This window comes from Chaetomium fimeti (genome assembly GCF_033439085.1).
Source record: "Chaetomium fimeti strain CBS 168.71 chromosome Unknown B0H64scaffold_3, whole genome shotgun sequence".
NCBI classification, from domain to species: domain Eukaryota; kingdom Fungi; phylum Ascomycota; class Sordariomycetes; order Sordariales; family Chaetomiaceae; genus Chaetomium; species Chaetomium fimeti.
In genome coordinates this window covers 1266176-1284658 of record NW_026944331.1, presented here as the reverse complement: position 1 = coordinate 1284658, position 18483 = coordinate 1266176, and the positions used below count along the sequence as shown (strand labels likewise).

At 58.0% G+C, this 18483-nt stretch overlaps 5 protein-coding genes across 5 annotated transcripts; 3 read left to right on the top strand and 2 right to left on the bottom strand.

Annotated features, from left to right (window-relative positions):
* Positions 1-480: 480 nt before the first annotated feature.
* Positions 481-1191, top strand: B0H64DRAFT_416206 (IGR protein motif-domain-containing protein; the record flags this gene model as incomplete). The annotated part of the gene is made up of 1 exon (XM_062805149.1): positions 481-1191. The coding sequence occupies one exon, from the start codon at positions 481-483 to the stop codon at positions 1189-1191; it is 711 nt and encodes a 236-aa protein (XP_062660482.1).
* A 5962-nt stretch (positions 1192-7153) lies between these two features.
* B0H64DRAFT_114855 (uncharacterized protein) lies at positions 7154-8547 on the top strand. Its single transcript, XM_062797848.1, has 3 exons — positions 7154-7712; positions 7787-8330; positions 8508-8547. The coding sequence occupies exons 1-2, from the start codon at positions 7328-7330 to the stop codon at positions 8293-8295; spliced, it is 894 nt and encodes a 297-aa protein (XP_062660481.1). The 5' UTR covers positions 7154-7327; the 3' UTR covers positions 8296-8330; positions 8508-8547.
* A 1096-nt stretch (positions 8548-9643) lies between these two features.
* Positions 9644-11223, bottom strand: B0H64DRAFT_114846 (uncharacterized protein). The gene is made up of 3 exons (XM_062797847.1): positions 11089-11223; positions 10360-11033; positions 9644-10223 (listed from the first exon to the last, which is right to left on the bottom strand). The coding sequence occupies exons 2-3, from the start codon at positions 11026-11028 to the stop codon at positions 9873-9875; spliced, it is 1020 nt and encodes a 339-aa protein (XP_062660480.1). The 5' UTR covers positions 11029-11033; positions 11089-11223; the 3' UTR covers positions 9644-9872.
* A 1080-nt stretch (positions 11224-12303) lies between these two features.
* Positions 12304-15238, top strand: B0H64DRAFT_390861 (glycoside hydrolase). The gene is made up of 4 exons (XM_062803431.1): positions 12304-12400; positions 12472-12766; positions 12833-14802; positions 14871-15238. The coding sequence occupies exons 2-4, from the start codon at positions 12490-12492 to the stop codon at positions 15144-15146; spliced, it is 2523 nt and encodes an 840-aa protein (XP_062660479.1). The 5' UTR covers positions 12304-12400; positions 12472-12489; the 3' UTR covers positions 15147-15238.
* A 270-nt stretch (positions 15239-15508) lies between these two features.
* On the bottom strand, positions 15509-18185 carry B0H64DRAFT_416204 (rab-GTPase-TBC domain-containing protein; the record flags this gene model as incomplete). The annotated part of the gene is made up of 3 exons (XM_062805148.1): positions 15509-15915; positions 15987-16568; positions 16634-18185. 3 exons carry the CDS (start codon positions 18183-18185, stop codon positions 15509-15511), a joined length of 2541 nt encoding a protein of 846 aa, XP_062660478.1.
* Between the last annotated feature and the right edge of the window lie 298 nt (positions 18186-18483).

Below are 18483 nucleotides of genomic sequence, written 5' to 3'. Positions count from 1 at the left end.
GTGAGGCCCTCACGCAGGAGGTGAAGGAGAGGTAGGAAGTCCAAGTCACGGGCATGGTGCAGCTAACACCACCGTCCACCCATACCCCAACCCATGCCGTTGGCGACTGGAGCCTGGGGCATGCGAACATTGATTGGCTGAAGAACTTGGGGCCTGAGCTTGGCTGGCCCCCACGGAGCTCGGAAACGCCTTGATCGGATGGACCCGCGGACGCTGGGACCTCTTCGCGGCCCCGGCGCTGGAATTTCCGAGGCTGCGAAAACTTTACACTTTGTCAGCTCGTTTTGGACGTGTGAACAAGGTGTTCGAGGTGCTCTAGTCGTCTTGACCTGGTATGACCTGCGACTCCCGTTAGTTCCAAGAGTCACTTCTTCGATAGGTAGGTTTGGTACAGCCGCCGCACTCTCGTCTCTCTCCGTCGTCCACACCCAATTGGCCGCCCAACACCGACAACCGCTAACCCCCCCCCCCGCAGCACGGATGAAGTCCCTACGGGTGCAGTCCGCTCTCGGGCTCCTCCTTCGGCCTTGCGCCGCTCCGACGGTCGCCGTTCCCGGGCTCAGGGCACAAGCACGATGGGCACATAAGCCCGCACAACAATCCGAGATCCCCCAGATCCCAGCGCCGATCCCCTTCGTCCCGGATGTCGAAACCTTTCTCACTGTAATCGGCCGCGGTCTCAAACAACACGCCTCCAAGTTCCCCACGTGGGATGCACTCTTCACTCTGACGTCGGACCAGCTCAGAGAACTCGGCGTCGAGCCGCCACGTACGAGGCGGTACCTGCTAAGGTGGCGGCAGCGGTTTAGGGAGGGCAAGTTCGGTATTGGCGGCGACATTAAGCACATCGAGAACGGCTCTGCGGAGCTGAGGATTCAGGAGGAGGACAAAACCCCGCTGCTTCGCATACGGCGTGTTGTCAACGTACCCCCCGGGAAGAAGGTTGATGAGCTGTCCCCATCCGAGATGGTTCGGGTGGGCGGCTTCAAGGTCGACGGGGTCCGCACCATCGTCGGCCCGTATGCGCTGCCCATGAAGTACGGCGGCGCGCGTCTCTCGATAACGGAGGGCATGTGGGAGGACAGGAGGGGACACAAGGTGGATGGTGGTGAGCGGAGACAGGCCGAGATCCGCTTCAAGAGGCGTGTAGCAGAGCGGAAGGCGTTGCGGGAATCACAGGGCTTCTATTAGCGGCCACACCACGGTTGGGTTGGTTGACAGGCGCATCAGGCGCGCCATGTTAGATAGCTGTGAGTTGCACCAGCGGCGCACCTCGTGTAGAACCTGTACAATAGGTAATGGATTTGGCGTCTAAATCTCAACCAAGCTTGTACTGTGTATGGCCCTGTATAGGTGCCAACGTCGGTTAATTCTCTCGATCGTACCAATCACAACTTCTTCTAAGCGAATCGGGCCTTTAAGGCAGGCGAAGGTCGCACCATCGGATATTTTGATGTCAAATGTTGCACAAAGTCCGCGCGTGTTGGTCTCTTCGACATCCCAAGCACCCCGCCATCTGGGCTCTTCTGCTGCCACCTTCCGAATGTGTGGCGTTCCGTCCGTCAGCCGCCAAGTTTACCCAGGACTGCGTTGTCAGCGTTGACTAAGGGCGACCGGACTTAAGCGGAGGTTCTTTGCTAACGCCAAAGATCAGTGTCAAAAAGCATGCTTCACCCCAAGTTCTCAAAGTTTGAAACCGCAACTTTTCGTCCACTTTTGCGGCACAGAAACACTTCAGACGAATCGACGAGTGTCGTTTCATGTTTTGAAACAACGATTTGCGGCACTGGCAAACACAATGCGCTGCTGAAGAATCCTTGGCCGCCAAAAGAGGGCGGAGCAGCGCCTGCGAGCATCCCACGAGCAGGCAACAGCGAAAAGCACCTATGGGGCCAAAACAGACCTTGATTTTACGTGGAAGACCCCATTGCACCGCCATTGTCCACAAGAAGCAGCCGGATACTTAAGTCTCTGGTGTCGCAGCCTGGGACAACAATCACCGCCAACCTCGGTCACGCACCGCCGCCTTGGGTTTCTCGACACCTCTTGCGATGGATGTTCACTAATCAGCAGTACCACGCCCTGGTGATCTGGCCGCCCCCGGCTGCCTCGGATTGAAATGGCGGAACCACACGAAACACCCCCGACGTTCCGCATTTGCTCGGCCCCAAGCACAGCACCGCCAATTTCGACTCAAGCCCCAAGGACCGCTCCGGTTGTGGGCGAGCAATGCCTTTGGCTGGTTGTTGACTGGTTGTTGACTGGTTGTGGCGCTGACACCATGCATGGTGCACCCAAAATCCAGTGGCTCATTGGCGGGTTTTGAGAAAAGGCCACCGAGCCAAGGCAACGATCTCTGGTGGATCAAAAACGGCATGCAGTTCGAATACGATTGACCTTGACCGCTTTGAGCGCCCTTTGCAGGACAACCACTTTGGGTGGCATTTGGGTCGGCTGGCATGGGGTTCTGTTATCAAACTGGTACCGGAGCGACACAGACGGCACTCTCTTTGGAACCTCAACGGCGCAGCGCCTCTTGGCAGATTTCGAGCCTCGGCTGGAGGTTCGGTCAAAACCGACGGCACCGACTAGGCTATTTTGGATGGGGGATGGTAGGGACACGGGCCTTATCGCGACGACCGGGGGGAGGGAAGGCCAGACGACCGAAGTCGGGTCAAAGATCGCCCGGACGATCAGCAACTGCGACATCGAAACTTGCTGAGAAAGGGAGTGCGACGTCGTGCTATTTTCATCGCCAAAAGAGTCGAGGACGGAGAATTCGGAGGATCCCCTTGTTCTCGGCCGGTGGAAAAGGAAGCACATTTGCACCGACCGCCTTGCGCCTCGCGGTGTAAAATCGGGACAAGAGGAGACATCGGGCAGTCTCGGCGGCTCGAGTTGTGATGGCGCATTCCGCGGCAGCCGACGGGAAAGCTCACGCGGAAAGGCTCACTATCTTGCCAAGGGAATCCGCCATCTTGGTGGATGATGTCCGACTGGGCCACCGACAAGCAGTATGGGGGACTCAACAGGATTTCGGGATGCAGGCGAACGGCAAAGATCTTCCCCGATGCTTCGACAGTGCTAAAGATAAACTGCGGCTGAAGATTTCCATCAGTTGACAAACTCCAAGCCAGGATGGGCAGTGCCGGGGGTGAACCGGATCGCATTGTGGGGAGGGGAGCGGGGGGAAAGCGACGGGCGTCCATGGGTACTGTTGCGAAGCGGCGTGCGTTTTGCGCCCCCGGGAAGCCAGCCGCCACAACCGTGAACCGTTGCATCGCTCACTTCGCGCCTCACGCCTCGCGCCTCACGCCTCACGCCTCATGCTTGGCAAGGCAGATTTCAGCCCACCCGGTCGAAATCGGCCTTTCGATCATTCCATCACGGCCCCGGCTGTGGAACGGCAATTGGGAGGGTGGGTAACTTTCATGATGTGATTTCCTTTCCGATGAACAACTGACCTCTCGACGCCCTCTACCAATCCCTCGCCCAAGGTAAGAAAAGGGCTCAGCAGCGTCTGATTCGGTAAACAACGAATGCTCCTCTTGCACGGGGCAGCCCCCCCTTCTCCTCCCCCCTCATGATTAGCACTGGACTTTCGCTGCCAGTTGTCCTTGAAAACGTTTACAACCTGGTATGGGTTTGTCTTCGTTCAACAGGACGTTCATCCCAACCATCCCAACCATGCCACCCATGACCTTGCAAAACGGGGCGCACCAGACCCACAACGCGTGAAGTTACCTAAATTTAGACTCGGCGTCGCTGAAAGGGTGAGTGAGCGTTGTTCCGTTTCAGAGCAACCAAGCTTTCCGCCGCTAAAACGCCACCAAGATTATCGCGCGACCTCTGGGGTTCTTTCCCATGAGGATCATGGCAGTGAGTAATCGAATTGATGATCATGAAGCAATTGATGGCCTCTTTTCATGTCGAACATTAGTATAGTAAATAGAAATGCCAATTTTGACGAGGTACCTTTCGGGATAATGTACACACGTTAGTGCATATTCGTAGAATCAGGCTTGTTCTCATATCTGCTCATGCATCAATATGCAAGTTGTAGTTGAGAGAGGTTGAAATGTTCATCATGGCCTCAAAACAAGCCAAACTGGATATGGTCACGACTTCACCCTCCAAACAGCCAATGGGCTGCCCGGGAGTATTTAGCAGCCAGTCGGCGTCATGCCTTTCGAAAGCGTGGAGTCCGCGCGGGATATTTCGCACATCATCACTCCAAACTGTTTGTGGCTTGCCGGTCATTCCCTCGGCCTCCCGCGGTCGCTGAAGTTGGTGCGATCAAGCGACGGTGATCCCCGCTATCACCGAGGTAGAAATCCGTCACGACAGTAAAAGCGGACACTCACATGGGAGCCATGCCCCGAGCATTGGATTTATCGCGCGGCGCTGTAACGTCGATGAATCATAAGGGCTAATTCAGGAACAGAGAGCTCTCGTCGCACGCAGGGCAGCGAACCCCATTGGTGACGGATCTTCGAGCTGAAATACAACATCGACAAACTCCGGCCAGGTCACGGCATTGGGTCGGACGGACCATGTCGTCGGGCCCAGTGTTTAAAAATAAAAATAACCTCTCCGAGTGGGCCAGTTGCGGATCCTGGAGAAATCTTGGGACAGAGATCGTCGTCCCGAATGTGGGCACCAATGCCCAAGGGTCCCAGTTGTCTCAGCGTTTTGACTTTGGACGGGTGTGGCAGTGCACGAAGCTTATTCCCCAGACCAATATGACGGGTAGCAGCAGCACAGACCGGCCACGGCCAGTGGCAGATTAGCGGCATTCAATGACACGAGCTAGGTGCCGTTTCAAGCTTGCCGACAGACACTCAATGGACATCAAGTTATTTTCGATCTTGAACCGGGGTTGATTGCAGGGGGAAATCTGGAACTTTTCCAGAAGTTGGGCCACAGATACAGATGATCCCAGCAGTCCCACACGGAAACGTGCTGGAGTGTGCACGAATGAGACGAACTGTTGCTTCCATGTTGCTGTGAGACAGCGTGTAACCCCCGCGTCAACAAACCCACCCGAGATCGGCTGGCCTTGGGGGCGGGCCTTTCCATACGTCGCACAGTAAGGGTTTTGGCGACACTGAATTAGGGAAGGAGAGCGCAGGAACCACGAAGATGCAATACTCAAAGAGTCACGCCAGAGCACAGCGTCGCAGCGTCGCTCGAGAGACAAACCCGATTGGCCGCTGCTCGATATAGAACTCGGAAAAAAGTTAAGGTTCTCAGCTCTCGATCCTTCGACTGGGAGGTCTTGAAGATGAGGCTTTTGAGACCCGCCTGAACAAGTGGAACACAAACACACAATGCGTGCCCCGATCGGCCGGACGATTGGGCCGAGGGGGTGATGGCGTTCGCTTAGCATCGTGCCTCTGTCTTGTCGATGCGTTCCAGCGCTGTCACATCGATGCGGAATTGCGCATGGCAAGAGGAGCAAAGCGGAATGGGAGAAGACAGTGCACACAACAGGGACCCAGGCAGGACCCGCTTTGGGCCCCACAAGCCGACAAGGGCAGACGAGCCAAAAGTTCCCTCTAAACCCAAACGGTATAGCATCTCCACTTGTCAAGTAAACGTTGGGCGGCCATTGGCTGCCTCTACACAGGCCAAATCTTGCAACAGTCCTTCCATTTTCACTGACATGAGATGGAACAGCAAGAAACTGCCCGCAACGGGAAAGATGCACGCAGCTCAATTCCGTACCAAAGGCTCTTCTCCCAGACCGAGGGAAGCAACAACCATGGGTAACACAAAATCATGCAAGAGTCACCGGCTCCATTTCCCTCCCGACTGCACCGCTGACAGACCCTCACCTTCGAGATTCAGCCCTACACCTTGAGATTCCGCGCCGTTCCCCAGGTTGGCCACCGAGATCGCGGCGCATTCAGACCATGCCTTACCGGGACAAACTTGTTCTTCCTTCTCCACCAATGCGCCGCACCTCTGGCCGCACCCATGCTTGAGGTTACATGCTCGTCAAAGCCAGAAGCTTGCTGTCCAAGAGGCCCTCGTGGGTGGGCTTTCCAAGTGGAGAGGAGTGACCATCTTTGCAACGACTAACCCGACTTCGCATTTTTTATCTTATTTTTATCCGTTTGGATCTTCCCCAATTGATGATTGTCCAAACGGCTCAGGCGACCTGGCAGTGAGTTGCTTGGCTCGGGTTGTGCGGACCGGGATGGTCGTATTCCTCGCTTGAGGTGAAGCCGAAAAACGCGTCCCGACACAGTGCTCAGCTGCTCACTACTTCTTGGTTACCTAATCTTGCTGTCGATCCAAACGTTGGCCGTGACACACACACACTTGTGAGGAGGAGAGGCAAAGTCACATCGAAAATGAGGCTGGGCTCGCCCTACGAATTGCAGCTGCCGTGCCTCTGCCAATCCGCGTGCGCATGCACTCGCATGCCGTGCCGAGCGTGAGGCACATCTGGGGGTAAGCCCACCATCGACAAGCTGGGAGCAGTTGACCAGGGGGGGGGAGAGAAGGGGGGGGTCTCATGAAGCTGTGGAGTGTGGGGGGGGGGGGAGGGAATCACTTTCATCTCCCACTCACACTCAGCAAGCACCCCCCTCCCCTCCCCCCGGGCGGATGAACGCATCGTCGACGATAGCCGTCGAACCGTCATCCCTGCTCCCGCCCGCCATGGGTCAATGACGGGTGCGCCGCATGCGTGCCCTCCTCCCCACCCACTTAGCCCTGCCCCCTGTCACTCCCCTTGAGGCCTCGGGACGGGGGTGTTCTCGACTGGACACTCCACCACGTAGTGCAACTCTCTTCCACACTACCCGTAGGGCCAGCGACTTGAACCACCCCGGACCAGGCCGCTCCACTAACAGGTCCTGCATGCCTCGTCCCCCCCCCTCCCCCCCTTCACCGGCACCGAGTCCAGCCCTCCCGATTCGGGATTGCCCGTCTTATATCACGGCGTGGAGCGCGTCATCCTTCCCTTGACTCCCCGACTTGTCTCTCATCCGTACTACGCCAACGCCGCAAATAACGGTCTTCTAGCTCTGGACCAGCATCTCCAACGCTAAGCCCCTTGTCAGTTCCATCTTTGGTAAACTGTCGTTCGGCCGACTCCTCCACGACAAGGCAGCCTCTCAACGGTGACCGCCTCTCGTCCACGTTCAGACGTTTATATAAGTGATCGAAGCATCCCGAGTGGACGCCACTTGAATCCGAAAGCAGAATCAAGCTCGAACATCGTTTCCCAAATCGGAAACCACGAGATCTTGAATCATACAAGAAGCAGAGCACCGTCCCGGCCTGTGAGCCTCTTTCCCCTTTTCTTCTTTTTGAGATGTCCTCGTACCAACCCCTTGAAGATCAAGACTACATAGAAGTCCACCACCCATACGACTCATTCGACGAGTGGGACGACACTGGGTCGCGGAGCAGTCACTCCACACCGAGACAAAGCACCTACCCTCCTCCGCCTTCCCTCTCAGGGAAGAGTCGAAGCAGCAAGAAGGGCAGCAGATCAACCACGACCGGCCAGTCAGGCTCCGACACAGAGAAAGAACCATCATCCAAGATGTCTTCAAGATCATCCAGGCACTCATCATCCTCCATCTCGAAGCGGGACAAGCCCTCGTCCAAGACGAAGAAGACGGACGACTGGACTGAGGTAACCGAGCCCGATGAGAGGCGGCGCATCCAAAACCGCATCGCCCAGCGCAAGTTCAGTACGTCCGAGCCTCGAACACCACACACCCACCCAAAACGCAACGAAATCTAACCCTCACCCCCTTTTTAACAGGAGAGAAAGCGCGCGAGCAAAAAGACCGGGCGGCGCGCGACGCACAGAACCAGCAGTACGCCGGGTCAGCATACCACATCCCAGACGCCGAGGACCTCACCTTCGAGGACGGTGGCGACCTGTCAGGCCTTCCATGGGGCGGGCTCAACATGCGGCACGTCGTAGCGCGCGGGCACGCCTCGGCCAGCACCGGGCAGCACACCCACAGCCACAGCGGCCACACGGGCGGCAGCAGCAGCAGCGTGATCCACGCCGCCACGGGCAGCAGCACGCCGGGCCCGGGCCCCGCCGTCGACCACTCCTCCCTCTACCACCACATGAGCCCCTACGCCAGCTACGCGCCACACCCCGCGGCGGCGGCGGCGGCGGCGGCAGCTGCGGCCGCTGCCGCCCACGGGCACGGCGCCATGGTCGACGCCACCGGCGAGGTCTACCACGGCTACGACTCGCCCTACGCCGGGGCCTACTACGACTTCGACCCTTCGGGGGCGGACCAGGGGCACATGTGAAATCATCACATCCATCACCATTGCCGATCCGATGGGTACGTTTTTGCTCATCATCCAACCCTTTCACTCAAACCCCCCCTTTTCCCTTCCACCTCTTCTTCCCCCCCCTCCCTTGCACGGGGATGCCGCCTCTCGGTTTTTGGCACTGTCTGGAGATGGCCGACTCACAAAAACGCTTCTGGGGAAAGATGGACTGACGAATTAGCGTGCAGCTGAACGGTGCCGATCGCGAACGGAAACAAGCAGCAGCAGCAGCACATGGGCATGGCCTGAAGGGGGTCCCGAGACAACGACGGAGCCAGCCCCATTCGCCCATCCCGTCGTGTCTCAGTCTCGGAGAGGGAATGATTCTCTCTCCCCTCCCTCGTGGCCGCCGTTGCCGTTGACGTCTGGGTCTTGTTTTCTTTGTGTGCACGTCTTCCTTTTTTTTTTTACTCTTTGACGGCGTTGGTTTTTTGGTCTTTGGGCTTTGGTTGGTTGGGAAGCGAGGTTGGTGTGGCTGTGAAAAGGTACTGCTGCTGCTGCACACTTTGCGAGACTTTGGGACTTGGCATAGACCCCTGTTCTTCTTTGGGATTGGTTTTTGGGTTTGGGTTTCCTTCCTTCGCTTCTTTTGCTGTTCATATTACCCTCCCACCTCTTCTTCACCTCTCATTCTTTCACTTCTGCATATACCCCACGGTTAGAGAAGCAGTTTTCCTCTCTTTTGTTACACTTTTTTTTTTTTAACAGGTTCGGGCTGGTTGGTGGCATACAGGTGGTGGTTGGATGGGTTTTTGGGGAATGGAGGCATTTTGGTTACGCTGTTTTTTGTTAGCTGTTCTGCAGTCTCATGATGATGGTTTACGAATAGAGTTTTTGCACTTCCCTCTCATCTTCAGCCTCACCTCCGAAGTTCTTCGCAGTTGTTCTCTCACCTCATATTAATAATCACGCCCTTTGTCGGAACATGTTGCAGTGCAGGCTGGGGGGCCTAATCGGGGAGGCTTGGCACTGGTCCCCTTCTCAGAACCCAGCGCTCTGGTTCACGGATTTGCGAGATATGCGAGGTGGTTACGCAACGTCGTTGATCAGGCTACCACGAAGTGTATCCTTCAACCTACGTTTTGGGCATACGTAGGCTCCATGACTTGCGCAAGCAACACGACAGAGTACGACGACTCCCATCGCATCGCTCGCTCTCTCTCTCTCCAAGAATAAGTGCCGCACGAAGTGCCGCGCTGCGAATGACCAAGGCAGGAAGTGCCGGCCTCGGAGTCGGGTCAATTCGACCCCAGAATGACAGCTCAAGTCTCATGCGCATGGGTCCACGCACCCGCATGCGCCGCGTCGTGTGCCGCGCGCGTGCGTCTCTAACCACGCGAGAAAACGTGACACCCCGTCCCATTTCTTTTGACGTAGTATTCCGCAGTTTATTCCCGGCCGCTGCTGCTGCGCTCGCGCAAGGAACAAAAAGGAGAGGCGATCTGAAAATGTGTGTGTGTCTTGTAATCCCGGCTGCTGGACAGGGGGGGCTGTGGAAGATTGTCGAAGGGTCACACAGCCACCGCCGCCCGTCTTCCATTTCTGTGCCTCCATTAATGTGTCTCCAGCTGTCTCGTGGAGTGTTGACCGTGCGGGCTTGGTAGCGAAGCGTTGCGGCAGACTACTGCACGGTCGGTTGGATCGGCGGGGGATGGTCCCGGGCAGAGTCCGATGGTCGCCCACAGCTTCTCGGTCACAGATTCGGCGCACCCTAAATCGAATACTGCCTGGTGGTAGCGGCCAGCGGTCCTACATTCATGATTGTGGTCGGTGATTCCCGTTTGCCTCGGCAGGCGTTCAGGAGATCTGCTGAAGGGGTTGCAGTTACTCCCCGGAGGCGGGGCAGTTGGACTGCCGACGGGTTTCGTCCGGGCCAGAATTGGGACCTGGATAGATCGACGTCTCTACCCAGATACGCGAACGCCCAGTAAGCGGACCTCGAAGCCACGTCTTTTGCACTCAAAGAGGACAACTTGAGGCCGCAGCTGGCCATCCCATGCGGTGGAACAGGGCTTTCGAGAATGAAGAATGTTTACCCACCCATCTATTGATTTTTTGTCGTGTTAGTATGGTTGGTAAGTAAGACATTGCGGGCTCGCCAGCTGAGTTCTTGCCGCTTTGCGGGTCCCTCATACTCAGCACCGTTGAAGTTTCGGGGAGCGCCAACTGTGGATTCCGGTTCGAGCAGCTGAACCTGGAACCAGAAGAAGCATATTTCTCCGTCCGCCGAAAGGCAAGGATCTCCTCTTCATCGTCCGCCTCAACGGGTCGGAACCAAAATGTGAGGTGGCCCTTGCTTGCCCATCTCGAGCCCATCCAATCCCGAACGCAGCTACTTGTGGCATGATGTCTCAGTAGAGCCTCTTTCCTTTCAACATCCGGTTCCACAAGCATGTACGCCCCGAATTGCTCGCCGATGAACTGTTGCACGACGTCCGCAACCATTATTGAAAGATAATGAGAGCGCCCGGTGAAGGCCGATGCCTCGGCTCGCTCGAGTCGGCCGCTCGTCCGGTTTTGTTGCCGCCACAGCCATGCAGAGATTGTCGAGCCACGCCGTTTCCTCTGTGGTTTCAATTCGCTCTCGATACCCCACCCCTGGCCATGTGGCGGTTGAGCTGCAGCTTTCCCCTGTTGAATGACACCCGATCGATGGCCAAGGGCGGCTCCTGCATGTGGCGAGGAGGAGGAACAACATCTCCGCTGCATTTCGCCTGTTGCGGGTTAGACTCTGATGCAATGCAGGTCGTGTCGTGCCGGGCCACTCACTAACTATCAACCGTTACAATCGCTGCCGAACCGACGCAGGGGGGGGCATGAGGTGATATCCAGGTCGCCGATAACCAGGCCATCTAGAAGCCCGAAAGGTTCTCGGGGACCATGTGTTCACCGGGGATACACGAGGGCGATGCGGGGGATCCTGCACGTCCATCGACAATCCCCCTGGAAGGAGGGGCGATACCCATGAGATCCCCACGAGGGCTTTGTTTCGGTATCCCGAGACTCCCTGCGGCTCGGACATCTGAACCACCCCCGTGAAGTCATATGGTTTTCGTGCCGTGCTCCCGACTCTTGCACGAAACCCCACCCCCCGAGACACAGGAATACGAGAACTTGGCTATCAGTAGTCTGCCACCGTGGGGGTGGCGAGCAAGTGGACTCGGGGGGTTTCGGTGTTGGGCGACAAGAGCTGAGTTGGCGAACCTTCGACCATCCGGCGGGTTGCTAGACACACACGTGCTCCGGGCCTGCAAGTACATACATACACACATGGGTATGCTAATGGACATACCTGATACCGGTACTTCATGACAAATAATACCGAGCAGCAACCAAAGGCCACGAGTAGAAGAACAACGTGGGCGCGGGGGGGGGGGGGGGGGGGGGGGGGGGTTCCCTTCGAGGGGCTGCCATCGGGACTAGGTTGCTCTCCTCGGACCGTGTTCGCCACTGTTTTTCGCGGGGCCCGAATTCCTTACATTCAGATGTCGCCGACCGAAAATACCCTTGACATTGTGCCGAACCTGCAGTCGACATATGCCACTAGTGTGAGTCCTGAATCGTTTCTTGTGCCCCACGCAACTAATCATGACTCCAATCCCGACCGTCGAGCTTGTGTAGAGTCGAAATGGATGAGACTGATTGTCGTCGGACTGCAGTGGACTCCCACTTAAACGGTGATAGAGTGCTTTCCAGTTGGGTTGCATACTGTTTGTTGGTTCCCTCGGCCGTTGTACCCGCGGCGGATGTCAGAACTTTAAAATCTTCCATTCATGATCATATCGAGAAGGTGTCATCCTCGCGGCCCCCAATCCTTTCCAGTTTGTGGGAGATGGGATGAGTTGGGGTCCAAGATCTGAGGTGGGTCTGCAGTCCGTGCGCCTGTTTCTGTCAAAAATGGGTCCCCACATTCATCTCATACCCCACGTTTTATTTACAGTGGGGCTCTCTGAAACAGAAAGCTCAGAGCCAGATGAGATGCCAAGCCAGTTTCGGACCCCAATTGGAGCTTCCAGCGCTAACGTGAACGTGTTCCATACCACGTAATCAACAGACGGTGACGGGAAGCACATGCTAAACGGTTCGTGACCTGCCTCGACAGACCACCATCCATGACATTATAGACCTATGACGCTAATTTATCAAGCGAAGCTACCGTAGAGCATAATCATGGCGCTGGGACGCCAATTGAGATTTATGCTTGGCTTTTGCTGGCTCAATGCCTTCCTCACCGGATTGTTAGGCATCGCAACATTTGCATCCGCGAGCACGACCGACGACGGCGAATCCATCCTGCACAGCGAAGTCGGCCGCCAAAATAATCAGAGCTTGCTATGGGGCCCCTACCGACCAAACCTCTACTTCGGGGTGCGCCCCAGGATACCCAAGAGCTTGATGACGGGCTTGATGTGGGGCAAGATCGAGACATACACCGACTTTCAGAACAGTTGGTTCATCCCAATTTTTGCACTGCCCTCTTTATATTTCTGAGCTGACTGGGTCCTGGTTACAGCGATACGGTACACTTGCGAACAAAATGAGGGCATGAAGGGCTATGGCTGGGAGGAGTACGACCCTAGACGGGGCGGCATCCAGACCATCCACGACATCCAAAACGGCCTCGACCTCACCACGTCTTTCATCAAGGTTCCTGGCGGTGCACACGGTGGCAGCTGGGCGGCGCGTATTAAGGGTGTGCTCAACGACGATGCCCCCAAGGACCAGAAGACGATTCTGGCGTATTACGTCACCCAAGAGGGGACCGACTCGGAGCTCCAGGCTTTGGAGAGCGAGGATGAGAAGGGTTACGAAGGCGATGTTACATTGAAGGGGCGGTCAGAGTCGCTGGGGAACTACAAGCTTGTCGTCACCAAAGGCGAGGGGGTCCAGCCCAAGAGCGACCATGACATCTCGAGCATCCGAGGACCGGGCCAGACCGTGGTCCAGTCGCTGACCTACCCGGAGGAGCAGATGTGGCAGGCGAAGCCGATTCTGTTCAGACAGCTCAAGGAGGGCATCGACTGGTTGGTGGAGAACAAGTACGATGTCCAGGACCCCCCACCACCGTGGCAGGTGTACCTGCTCAGCAACCGACCCGGCAGTGGAAACGTCCACATCGTACAAAGGGTCTTTGAGGGAGACTTTGAGTTTGACGTCATCTTCTCGAGCGAGTCAGCCGGCAAGGAGCTCACGAGTGCCGATTTGTCGAGGGAGATCAAGGAGACCACTGAATCCTTTGGCGACCGCTTCTCGGGCGTGTTTGCCCCGAAGGCGCCGTTCAATGCGGACAAGTTTAAGAAGTTTGGCCGCAGCATGTTTTCCAACCTGATCGGAGGCATTGGCTATTTTTACGGCGAGTCCGTGGTGGACCGCTCTCACGCGCCCGAGTACGACGAGGAGAACGAAGGCTTCTGGGAGGAAACAGCCGAGGCGCGGGCCCGCAACCAACAGACATTGGAGGGCCCGGCTGAACTGTTCACGAGCATCCCCTCCCGGCCTTTCTTCCCCCGCGGTTTCCTGTGGGATGAGGGCTTCCACCTGCTTCCCATCGCTGACTGGGACATTGACCTCACGCTGGAGATTGTCAAGAGCTGGTTCAACCTGATGGACGAAGACGGCTGGATTGGTCGCGAGCAGATTCTCGGTGATGAAGCGCGCAGCAAAGTCCCCGGCGAGTTCCAAACCCAGTATCCGCATTACGCCAACCCGCCTACCCTCTTTCTGGTCATTGACGCCTTTGTCGAGAAATTAGCCAAGACCAACGGCAGTCTTCCTGTGAGCGGAGAGCACCTTTCCCAAGATGAGCCCCTCGCCACTGCCTCCCTCGACAACCCCGAAGTTGGCCTCGAGTACCTCCGTCGCCTCTACCCGCTCCTCAAGCGCCAGTTCGACTGGTTCCGCAAGACCCAGGCGGGCGACATCAAGTCGTACGATCGTGAGGCCTTCTCCACCAAGGAGGGCTACCGCTGGCGCGGCCGCACCACCACGCACTGCTTGACCAGTGGGCTGGACGACTACCCGCGCCCGCAGCCGCCGCACCCGGGTGAGCTGCACGTCGACCTTCTGTCGTGGGTCGGCACCATGGCCAAATCCCTCATCAACATCGGCGACGCGCTGGGCCTGGCTGAGGACGTGGACTCCTACAAGCAGATCCTGACCGCCATCGAGCGCAACCTCGACGACCTGCACTGGTCTGAGAAGGACGGCTGCTACTGCGACGCGACGGTGGACGCCTTCGAGGAGAACCAGCTGGTCTGCCACAAGGGGTACATCTCGCTGTTCCCGTTCCTGACGGGCCTGCTCAAGGCGGACAGCCCCAAGCTGGGCAAGCTGCTGAAGCTGATCGGCGACGAGGAGGAGCTCTGGAGCCCGCACGGCCTGCGCAGCCTGAGCAAGGCGGACGAGCTCTACGGCACGGCCGAGAACTACTGGCGCAGCCCCGTCTGGATGAACATCAACTACATGGCCGTTGTGCAGCTTCACGTATGTCTCCACCTAACCCTTATCCCCTTATCCCCCCGCAAGAGAGAAATACTAACCCACCGCAACAGAACGTCGCTACCCAAGAGGGCCCACACAAAGAAACGGCGCGCGACCTGTACTCGCGCCTGCGCAGGAACCTGGTGGACACGGTCTACCAGAGCTGGGAGGAGACGGGTTTCGCGTGGGAGCAGTACAACCCCGAGACGGGCAAGGGCCAGCGCACGCAGCACTTTACTGGCTGGACCAGTCTGGTGGTCAAGATCATGGCCATGGAGGATCTGGAGGCGCCCGCCGCGGCGGCAGCGGCGGAGCCGGAGGTGGAGACGGAGAGGGATGAGCTTTAGATAGATAGAACTGGGCATTGTAGAATAGTTAGCTGGTTTTGTAAGTTGATCGGCCGTTTAAAAGTAAAAGAACGATGGCGTTTATTTGTTTGTGTTTCAGTGCCCGGTTGGATTGCGGTGCGATGTGAAATGCGAGAAAGCCGCCACGGTAAGCAGATGACACTCGACTTGGGAAGTTGCCAGAAGCATCATGGATACGCTACCTATGAGTACCTAAATTACAACCCCCCTTCCCCCCCATCCCATTCATAACCCATCATGCTACCCCCATCCATGCCACCCACCACATAATGCCCACCTTACAAGTATGTACAAAAAGAACTCTCACCAGATCGGCTCGAAAAAAAAGGACCTAGGCAGCTTCACTTCCCCCCAACCCCTGCCAACCCATCCCCCTTCTTCGCCACCTCCTTCCGCGGCAGCACCTCCACCTGCCGGCTCAGCAACGTCCTCAGCTCAGGAGTAAGCACTTTCTCCTTTTCCGGCTGCTGCTTCTGCTGCTTCTGCGGCTGCGCGGGCGCCTTCCCCGTGTTTTTACCACCACTGCCACCAGCAGCGCCGCCACCGGTCCCCTGGGCCGGCGCAGCAGCAGCAGTAGTAGTATCAGCAGACGGGCCGGGCTCAGGCGCCTGCTCGGGGATGCGTGGCCTGGGCGCGGGGAAGCTCCCCTTCTTGTCGACGGCGTCGACGAAGCGGTGGAAGCGCTTGTAGAGGGCCTCGGCGCGGATGAGGGTGGAGTCGAGGTCGATGGTGCACGAGAGCTCGTTGACTAACGAAAGGGTGTCAGCAATGGGTATCATATTGTGCTAGGGAAAGGGGGGGGGGGGGGGGGGGGCTTACTGTATTTCAAGACCTCGTCAAAGTGCTTGAGATGGGTCATGATGACGTCGCGATGCTTCTCGAGGATGGCGAGGGCGACGAAGAGGTGGAAGCTGCTGGTGAGGTAGTCGGTCCAGAGCACCTCCCACAGGTGCAGGACGTCGGGCCAGTCGAACTCGCGCTTGTACCACACGAGCAGCATGCGGAAGAAGAAGAAGAAGTTGGTGCTGTCGGCCGACTCGAGGTGCGCGTACAGCTTGGGGTCCATGAACTGCACGAGGTGGTCGAGCGTGCGCAGCTGCGCGCGCATGCCGGACTGGTCGCGCAGGAAGTTGCGCTCCATGCGGTCCATGAAGCACTTGAAGCCCCAGAAGGCCAGGGCGTCATCCTGCAGGACGGCGTAGATGGGGGCGAGCAGGTCTGACATGCCCTGCACGTAGCCCAGGTCGCGGTTGAATTCGTTGTAGGTCAGCAGCATATCCTTGAGTTGCTCTAAGTGCACGTTGGTGCCGACAGTGGAGAACGGCGAGTCGGGGTCCGGATGGGGAATGTCTTCGCCGGCAAAGATGGGGACGTTGCGATCGGTGCGATGGACATCTTTTTCTGTGGATGGGTTAGACACATGTATTGAGAGACATGTACGAGAGGATGCCTAGTGGGATACTTACCGATACGTCCCCGTTGTTCCCGCCACCACTCGCCCTCCTCACCCTCGCCGCCCTTGTCGATCTGGCGCTCCCACCAGGCGCCCTTGAGCTTGATGTAGGCATCCCGGAGCGACGCAGCCTGGGCCCTCCGCTCGTCGGCCGTGCTGTACCACTCGTACACCCCCAGCAGGAACACCCAGGCCTCCTTGCGGACACCGTCCTCCGCGTCGAGGCCGCCGTGGAACACGCGCTCCTTGACCTCGTCCACCGTCACCGACAAACGCCCCGTCCGCGGGTCGAAGAAGCTCTTCCACTCCTTGAGCGTCACCGGCTTCCTCATCTGCTCCAGCGTCAGGCTGCTCGTGCTGTCGAGCAGCTCAAACTCGCCCACGTCGGTGTCCTCCAACTCCATAACCTCCCGGGCGGTCCATATCCTCTGGTTCCGATCGCGCTCGCTCTGCTCGGCGATACCCATAGCCCACCGCGCGAGATAGATGCGCGCACTGTCGAACTCCTCCTGCAGGGTCTGCACCTCGGCGTTCCGCAGCAGCCTCCTGACCTGCGGCGGCACGCGCGGGTTATCCAGCACGTCCTGTGCGGTCTGGCGCGTAAACGTGGTGACCTTGCTGAACTTCTCCATGATGTTCCACCCGGTCTCCTTGACAAACTTCATAAACGGATCCATCCCACCGTCCCTACTCCCCGCACCTCCCGCCGCGGCAGCACCCCTCGACGCCCCAGGCACACCAACCCCCCTCCCATCACCACCACCCCCAACAACCGTCCTCACATTCCCGGGCCCCTTGCCCCCAAACGCGAGACTATCCTCCTCACTCGGCTCGACCAGATACACATTCGGCTCCGCCACGCTGCGCTCCACCGGCACGTAACGCTTCAGCCAGCGCAGCACCTCATCCCCACCCCAGAACATCTCCCCCGCATCCCCAAACGGATCAAACGCATCGCGCGCACGGCGGCGCTTCTGCAGCAGGGTGCTCTGGCACTCATTATCGTGAAAGAACAGCGGCGGGAAACTATCCCCCGCGCGGGAGTTGAGGATCACGCTGCCGTACCACCAGCCGACGCTGGGCGGGCGCACCAGCAGCGAGTAGACGGCGGAGACGGGCACGGCGAAGGCGTAGTGGCCGACCCCCGTGGCCGGGTGGGTGGTGATGGTGGGTGGCGGGGGGACGAGGTAGGATTGCTTGGGCGGGGAGTCGGTGTCGCAGAGGTCGACTTTCACGTAGATGGAGGCGGCGTCGCCGAGGGCGGATTCCGGGAGCCAGGCTAGGAGGAGGTCGGAGGATGCTGGGCGGGGGTTGGCGGCGGAGGAGGAGGAGGAGGTTGGGCGCTGCTGTTGGTCATTGCTGGTCTCGGTGGTGGTAGCGGCGGAAGAGGACGACGTGCCCTGGGGGTGTTTCTGTTGGAGTAGGGCGATGTAGCCGGCGATGTTGTCGCGGGCGGAAGGGGTTGGGTGAATGTAGACCTTGGATTTGGAGAAGAGCAGCTTGACGCCGCGACCGGTTTCGGTGTGGGTGATGGTGTCATAGTCGCCTTCCTCGTCGTCGCTCATGGCGTAGAAGCTGCCCGATGGCGAGGGTGGACGGGGCGCTGGATGGGAGATGGTCGAAAATGAGGATGTGGCTGTGGCTGTCGGGGTGGTGGTTGTGGTGGTTGCGTTTGTTGTTGTTTGTTGCGATGAGGGGGATGGCTCCGGATTGGGGTTTGCCGTCGACGAGGTCGACGTCATCTTTGTGATTAGGGTCATCTCGTCAGTCACTCGCGGCTTTACAGCGTTGCTAAGCTAGGGTAGGTAGTTAGAAAACCAGTAATCGCGGGGTTACTGGTTTACTGAATTGCCTTGCCGACAG

Coding starts and splice junctions, on each gene's coding strand:
- B0H64DRAFT_114855 (XM_062797848.1), top strand. CDS start 7,328: ATGTCCTCGTACCAACCCCTTGAAGATCAAGACTACATAGAAGTCCAC. Junction 7,713..7,786: donor CATCGCCCAGCGCAAGTTCA/GTACGTCCGAGC, acceptor CCTTTTTAACAG/GAGAGAAAGCGCGCGAGCAA.
- B0H64DRAFT_114846 (XM_062797847.1), bottom strand. CDS start 11,028: ATGCAGCGGAGATGTTGTTCCTCCTCCTCGCCACATGCAGGAGCCGCC. Junction 10,224..10,359: donor GACAAAAAATCAATAGATGG/GTGGGTAAACAT, acceptor GTATCTGGGTAG/AGACGTCGATCTATCCAGGT.
- B0H64DRAFT_390861 (XM_062803431.1), top strand. CDS start 12,490: ATGGCGCTGGGACGCCAATTGAGATTTATGCTTGGCTTTTGCTGGCTC. Junction 12,767..12,832: donor ATACACCGACTTTCAGAACA/GTTGGTTCATCC, acceptor TCCTGGTTACAG/CGATACGGTACACTTGCGAA. Junction 14,803..14,870: donor TGGCCGTTGTGCAGCTTCAC/GTATGTCTCCAC, acceptor CCACCGCAACAG/AACGTCGCTACCCAAGAGGG.